Source organism: Nicotiana tabacum, chromosome 10, assembly GCF_000715075.1.
Source record: "Nicotiana tabacum cultivar K326 chromosome 10, ASM71507v2, whole genome shotgun sequence".
In the NCBI taxonomy this organism is placed as follows: Eukaryota; Viridiplantae; Streptophyta; class Magnoliopsida; order Solanales; family Solanaceae; genus Nicotiana; species Nicotiana tabacum.
In genome coordinates this window covers 140,946,079-140,953,889 of record NC_134089.1, presented here as the reverse complement: position 1 = coordinate 140,953,889, position 7,811 = coordinate 140,946,079, and the positions used below count along the sequence as shown (strand labels likewise).

Here is a 7,811-nt window from a genome sequence, read left to right as displayed (position 1 = left end):
TGGGACTTCCCTATTTCAGGTGAGAGGATTTGGGCATGGTAGCCATGATTCCTTCAAAATAAGAAAGGGAAGATGAAAACTCAGGCGAAAGCTTTAATCTGATGCGGCACTAGAACTAGCGCAAAAAAAAGGAACTCTATAGAGAAAGGGAGTTTCACAAAGCGGTAAAGCCCTCAATGAAAGGAAAGAAAGTATATATAATAAGAGCGACAACTATTCATTAATGTTTATAGCCAATCAGCTCTGACAAAACAATTAAGACTTTTTGGGAAAATGTACCGACGGGGCCATTTAGGTCACTTCATGGTCATGTCACAGGAATGACGTCACCATACAGTTTTCTAGGGATCAAGGAGTCAAATCGATTACCTACCAACCCGACCTAGGGAAGGTATGCGATTAAAACCAGAACAACCCGATCTCAAGGGTCTCTGTTACTCCAAGACCGAGCTCGAATGAGTTAAATTCAAGCTCGAAGCTTGACTTTGGCATGAACACTAAAAGGCAAAACTTTAAAGACATTAAACAAGAAAATCCTTTGCATTCCAAAAATATATTTACAAAGGTGCATTTACAAAACTCTCATGCGGAGTCCTCATATAAAAGAAGAAGAAGTAAAAAGAGCAAAGGTGGCCTAGTCTTCATCTTCGCTACTCCCCGAGATACTTGTAGAGCCCTCGTCTGAAGTAGTCGGAGCTACTGACTCCTATTCCAAGGCCTTCTCTTCTTCGATCTCGGTAGATAGATCAAAACCCTTGGCATGCACTTCCTCAAAGGCCTGCCTCTTAGCTTCTAATCGAGCATGTGCAAGGGCGTGAGCCAGTTTGAGCTCGGCCTCTTCAGATATCTCCCTTGCTCGAGTATTCGCTGCAGCAGTATCTTCCCAATACGAGAATATGAGTGCATCTACTTCAGACTTGGCCGTGGATAACGCGATAGCCGACTCAGCATGAAGCGCCTTGAATTGGTGAGCCTCCACTTTAGCACCTTGAAGAAGACTCTGAGTCGAGGCCAGCTCCCCTCGGAGGACATGCTATCCTTGTACCACTTCGTTCAAGGATGTCGACATCTTTGGCCGCAATCTCCTCCCGAAGTTGCCCCGCTAGGGAATCCTTTCACTCAATCTGCAAATGCCGAGTCAAGGTAATAAACACTAAGTTATGAAAACAAAGGGAAAGATCATAAATACCGAACTACCTGCTCGATGAAGTTGGCCCGCTCTTGGAGCACTTTCTTCGAGCTTGCTCAAAGGTTGTTCAGCTCCTTCTCCCTTCGGGCATATAGAGTTTTTAGCTCATTCGACTCCGAAGTGAGCATCTCGAACTCCTCCTCACAATGAGTCAGTTTAGCTCGTAACTTGGAAAGGCATGGTCGTACAACATTGTGACCTATAGCACGAAGTAAAGAAGTTAGAAAACAAAGATCAAAACTCAAGGCACAAAGGTTATGTCAAAAATCGCCTGTTTTTGGAGTTTTGCAGCCTCCTCGAGAACGATTGGGGCATCGAGATCAGCATCCTCTTCAACACCGGCAAAAGAATCTCCAAATGCATCATCCTCTCCCTGGGATGACCCTACATCGGGAGTCTCCCTGTTCTGGGCATCCCGTATTTGCCCTGGGGGAAATGACGGGCCTGGTTGAAGATCGCCTATGGCATCAACCTCTATTGGGGCTTCCACTCACCCCCGAAGGGCCTCAGAGTTGGATCCTCCGAATGTACCAACCAAGTGCTCATCGGCACAAGTTGTATCCTGTTCAATGGTCATCTCGGGGACTGCATCCAAACCCTCCTCCAGGGTCTCCTCAATACGAGGTGGGATCGCATCGGCCACCTCTGACTCGGCAGTCTCTGCCCGGTAACCTTCGAAGCATCAGCATTTCGTCTTGCCCTATGTACCAGTGGGCAACCGTCATCATCTTCGTCTTCAGTGCGAAGACTCTCAGCAGCTGCTTGGAGTTATGACCATTGCATTGGCCCTAGGCTTTCAAGCCTTAGCTTTCTTTGGTTTCGGGGACTCCGCTGACGTCTCCTTCTTTTTCTTTATATCTTTGGCGAGTTTTTGGGTCTCCTCTTCGCCAAGAGGAGGCAGTCTTATTGAAACGGCTTCCCCGAGGCCTGCACAAGCGTAAAATGTCAAACATACCGCCAAGAAATCTATTTATAAGGAACTTAGAAGTGACAGTGGTGAGGGCGTACCATGATTTTTGGCCTCCCATTGAGTTTTGGCCAAATTACGCCAAACGTGCTTGTCGTATGAGGAGGTAGAGTCTAAGAGATTAACCTAGACTGGGAGGTCTTTGACCATACTGGGGAACCACACGGTGGCTACGCAACCGGAGGAGAATCAATTCAAAAAAGAAAGGAATTAGTTTGAAAGGGGAAAAGAGGACATTCAGATGATAAAACATGCTCGGTGTAATGATAATTACGTCTCACATTCTATTCCTCATGGGATGGCATCTTCTCGGCAGGGATGAGGTCCAAAATCCTGACTCGAACGAAGCCACTCATCCACCCCCGGTCTTTATCTTCGTCGATGCTGGCAAAAAATGCTTTGGTAGATCGACGCTGCAGTTTGACTAGGCCCCCTCGATAGAGATGAGGGCTATACAATCTAATCAGATGATCGAGGGTAAAAGGCATCCCCTCAACCATGTTCGAGAAATATCTAATCAAATAGACGATTCTCCAAAAATAGGGATAAATTTGACCAAGCGTCACTCGATATTGTCAACAAAAATTGAGGATCACCGGGTCTATCGGTGGAGAAGAAAAATCTACAAGACCTAAGGTAAAGGGATAGGTATATACGCTGAGGAAACCAGCTCTATGTGTAGTTATATCCTCTTCCGATAAAAGGATCTCTACTTGTACCGCCTCTCCCTAGTGGCAATCTATTTTCACCTTCTCTATGTCGGTTATTAGACTAATATACCGAGACATGGGCTCGCATTGGCCCGGTACCGAAGAAGGTTTATCAATTTTGAAATCGAAGGATGTCTCGAAGGGCCCAGGAATATACTCCTCAATACGAGGAGGCGCTATTTTTTTGCTCTTAGACGAGCATAACAAAGAAAAGGCTTCCTCTTTTTGAGGTATTGTCTTAGAAGTTTTGGCCATGGTTATAACAAAGTTTCAAAGTGAGCTGACAAAGAAGTGAACACAGAAGAAGGATGAAGACTGGAAACTATTAACAAAGATTTGAAAATTTGAAGATGTTGTAAAGGTTTAAAAGATAGGGAATTTGAGTATTTATAAGAGTCATCTAAGTATATTGGAGGAGTTGAAAGAGCGACCAATAGCGGTTCGTGGGATTTTTAAGAACCGTATTGACAAGACCTTTGTACAACTTTTCGGTCACATCATTTAATGATCTCACGTTGCTGACATCACAATGGGGGTATCGAAGAGGCAAGAACTCAAGATTGTTTCTTACCATTTCATTCTAAGAAACGCGGGGACTATCTGTATACGACCAAAATCGGGGAGTTCGACTTTGGGGTTACTGTGGCACTCCACGCCCGACCTCGAGAAGCTCGATGCAGAATTTGAAGTTTGACCCTGAGGCGCGTCCTCGAGGGAGCATATCGAAGGTTCAATGTGATCAATCTCGGAGCAGTACAAATCGATGATTGTCATGGAAAGGCGGGAAAGCTCCCAAGGACACGTGGTTAGAGCTCATGACCAGGTCTGCAAGAATAGTACAATTTCGTACTGAGCCATTATACAGTTGTACCAATAGCATTTATTAGGCATGTACTATGTTGGGATTCTCCCCTCCTATATAAAGGGAACCCTTGTCATTTTGTAACACAGACGAGAATTCAATACAATAGAACATTCTCTGCTTTTCTTGCCTAAACGTGCTCAACAATTATTCTACAGATCTATTGCTTGTTCATTTATTGTTCACTTATTGTTCTCCATTTATTGCACATTATTAACCGCAAAAGGCTATCTTCGAGGCCTTCGATATCATTGTTTCTTCATCAATTGTTCATTGCTAACTGCCCTAACTAGACCTCGAGGCCCCTTGTTCCAGCCAGCTCAAGGCCCAGTCTTACGACAGCATTGGTTTGCATATCTTATTTTCTTTACTTACACTTAGCATCTATTGTCTAACAACTAGTATTGAAATAAATCACATATTTTTATAACCACAAAATTAAATATAATTGTTAATACCATTTTCAAGGTAAACACGCGCACACCCACATTACAGAATGTTGATCAAGCATACATTAACAGTTAGATTTTAAAAGGCAGTCCAGGATATTTCCATGAACATATATTAACACAATATAATTAAGTACATGTATATATGTTGTAAATGCTAGTATGTTGTGTTGCTTTTAAATAAGAATAGTTGCAGACAAAACTTTGGACCGGTCATATTGTACAGTTATGTTTTCTTCCAATAAATGTTTGGTCCAAACTATTAAGAAAGACCTAACTGAGAACTGAAATATGAACGTGATAAAATTTAAAGAGTGATAATTTGTGAATAAAATGAAATACTATAATTGAGTGATAATATTTAAGTTGCACATTGTTTTTATTTTACTATCTCTGTGACTTAGCATGATCATGGATACTGTATCTGTACTGCACGAGATAAAAACAAAGCCTTTTCTTTTTTCGCAATGCTTGGTTGTTTTAAAAGATTTATTTAATTTATTTAGGGGGTGGGGAATGGGCATGTTGACCCCACAACTATTATATACTTAATCCGTTTTGCTTTGCGTGATAAGTACTACTCTATTTTATTTTTAGTCTATTCTAAAGTAATTCTTTCATAAAATTAGATACAATTCAAATTAAGCTTCTTATTTATACTTAATGACAATTTTCCCCTCACTCGTCTTGGTAAATATTCTATAGCTTGGTCAGTAGTCAATTGATTTCTTTCTTTTTCCATTTTTTTCTTCTCCCTTTGGTCATGTGGTATAGTTTTCCGTGTAATTTCACTCGCACCACAAGTTTAATGATTGGTCTATTTGTCAAGAAATGTCGAGTCGAAAGGTAATAGACTGAAAAAAACCCAAAAAAAAGAAAAAGGCGTTGACGAAGGATAAAGGATTTTCCATTTGGAAAAGCCTCATTCGTACAGAAGGCCCCATTTGCAACGTGTTACACGTTCTCCTCGCTTTCTATAAATAGACTCAGGTGTCTAGGAAAGAGGTACGTACAGTTTCTCCACTTAGTTATAACTCTGTGTGTGTGTGTTATTATTGGAGAGAAGAGAGTGAGGGATGGTGAGAACACCTAGCTACGACGAAAATGGAAAGAAGAAGGGTACTTGGACTCCTGAAGAAGACAGGAAGTTAGCAGCATATGTTACTAAATATGGCTGCTGGAATTGGCGCCAACTTCCTAAGTATGCTGGTGAGAATTATATATATATATTTTAATGTTTAATTTGAGAATATTTTAATGTTTAATTTGAGAATATATTTTCTTTCACATTACCTGATTACTGTTTCTTGTACGTAAAGGTTTAGCAAGGTGTGGAAAGAGCTGCAGACTTCGATGGATGAATTACTTAAGGCCTAATATTAAAAGAGGGAATTACACCAAAGAAGAAGACGACATCATCTTGAAGCTGCATGCTCAACTTGGAAATAGGTACTTCTTAATTCTATACGTCCATTTTTACTAGCTAATTAACACATGCATGCCAATGCCAGCCGAGTGAGCTACCTGCGGAATTGAACAAATTAATCATATAGACAGTCAAACATCTCTATAACAGTCTCGTCTGTTCCGATATTTTTTGACTGCTATAGTAAAATATTATTACTCCGTATAACATAACATAAAAAATTGTTCCAGAGAAAACTTGGCTGTTATATATACTGAGGTGTTGTTATAAAGGATGCTTGTTATAGAGAGGTGTGACTGTAGTTCCTTGCATGCAGGTGGTCGACAATTGCTGCACACTTGCCTGGAAGATCAGACAATGAGATAAAAAATCATTGGCACACCTCTCTTAAGAAGCGCGCTAATTATTATGCGCCAAATTCAAGTGATAGTGAAAGTAAGAGTATGAATGAGGCCAGCGGTACAAGAAGAAAGAGTGTGGAAAATCAGAATGCAATAAGTCCTACTAATCTGGAATTAAGTTCCCAAATGTCACCTAAGCAATCATCAAGTGAACAACTCTCATGTTACACCACTGATTATCAAGTTATTCAAGAAGAAGGAATATTAATGGAAAATAGTGGAAGCTTTTGGACAGAACCATTTCTAGTGGATACTAGTTTCAGCAGTAGAAGTACTGATTACGTAGTTCCTTCAATTGATTGGGAACTTGTCTGTCCGCCTTCGCCTTTTATAGGTCATGAATTTCTTTCCTCGTTTGACTTAGATGATTACAATTGTTAACAACTAATACCCAAAGAAGTATAGCGTTTTGTCTCTTTACTCATATATATCATCGTTCTCTGACTTAAATCATTTGCTACGGCTTGAATGTTATCGCAAAATGTAATTTAATTTTATCATAAACTAATATTTTATGAAGAATCTATATAAACAAAGTTATGATCTGTACTGTCAGAAAATATACATGTTCTGATTTTGCTTGAGTGTTACAGATAATTGCACAAATGTGATTAATCAAAATGCTATAACACCATATACGTTACTTCTTACATGAATCTATGCTAATTATGAAAATTACTTGCATATAAGAACACACACATAATTCGAGAAACTAAATAGATTGACAATCAGTTTTATGAAATTCGTAGAGAAAAGTATAATTAAAGGTTTCATAAACTCAGAAAGAGTTTCTGTAGCTAGTGATTATTTCGCATAAATTGTATGCAGTAACAATATAAAAATTATTAATATAATCATGTCAGTTTAAAATAATACAAATAAATTTTTTTTAATAATCACTAATTGATAACCTATAAAATTAGAAAAATAATATGTTGCTATAACATATCAAATTGCACAGATAATACGATATTTTTACATTACTCTCACTCATATCTTTTGCATAAATAATCATAGAATAATTGATTTCGTGTGACGTATGAAATTTTTTCTATAACTGGCCACTTAATCTTCTATAAAGACGTCATACGAAAGCAAAGTGTGAAAATATTTGTATTCTCATTCCTATTTGCACTAACACGAAGGCAAAGTGTGAAAATCTGTTTTTGAGTTGTCACGGTAGATAGTTATTACAGGATTCTTATCTTGCCTTTTGGCTGTTACCAAGTATCTTCCCTGTACAATTAATAGTTTATGGATGTTGGCGGGCACTTTCTATAACAACGACAAATGAGAAAAAGTTATGTCATCACTCCATAGAATATTTAATCTTGAGAATAAATGTAGTTTATTTTCAAGTATTTCGTACGTAATTTAAAATGTTATTATGACTAATCCAATTTGTCAGTTTTGCCAATTAAATTCCTACAATAATGAATACATATAACTTTACGATTATCTCAACGAAGACAAAAAACATAAATGTAATTTTAAAAGTTCAAATACAACAAGTGAGATAGCTGTCAAATCACTAAGAGGCCATCGCTTTCGGAAGAATAAACATAAGATGGAATTAAGTACCAGAATTTGTCCAACATAATGGGGAAGCAATTTTTTTATTGGATTACAGGTGTACAATGTGAAGAAAGAAAAAAAACTCCATGATATACACACAATAAGAAAACGTTCTAGCTTTTATATCTCATACTTTGTAGTTACTTTATTTTCTTGAGGCTAACTTTGTCTCTGTTTAATAGGAAAAATCGTTTATTTGCTTTAATACTGGTTTTGATAAACAAACGAGTTA

The 7,811-nt window shown here is 38.6% G+C and overlaps 1 protein-coding gene across 1 annotated transcript; it reads left to right on the top strand.

Annotated features, from left to right (window-relative positions):
* Positions 1 to 5,179: 5,179 nt before the first annotated feature.
* LOC107812691 (transcription factor MYB30) lies at positions 5,180 to 6,432 on the top strand. The gene is made up of 3 exons (XM_016637844.2): positions 5,180 to 5,386; positions 5,497 to 5,626; positions 5,920 to 6,432. The coding sequence occupies exons 1-3, from the start codon at positions 5,254 to 5,256 to the stop codon at positions 6,383 to 6,385; spliced, it is 729 nt and encodes a 242-aa protein (XP_016493330.2). The 5' UTR covers positions 5,180 to 5,253; the 3' UTR covers positions 6,386 to 6,432.
* Positions 6,433 to 7,811: the final 1,379 nt, after the last annotated feature.

What these genes read in the sequence shown, in the direction of transcription:
- LOC107812691 (XM_016637844.2), top strand. Translation starts at nt 5,254, where the DNA reads ATGGTGAGAACACCTAGCTACGACGAAAATGGAAAGAAGAAGGGTACT. An exon ending in CCAACTTCCTAAGTATGCTG is followed by an intron (nt 5,387 to 5,496) that starts GTGAGAATTATA and finishes TTGTACGTAAAG; the next exon opens with GTTTAGCAAGGTGTGGAAAG. An exon ending in CATGCTCAACTTGGAAATAG is followed by an intron (nt 5,627 to 5,919) that starts GTACTTCTTAAT and finishes CCTTGCATGCAG; the next exon opens with GTGGTCGACAATTGCTGCAC.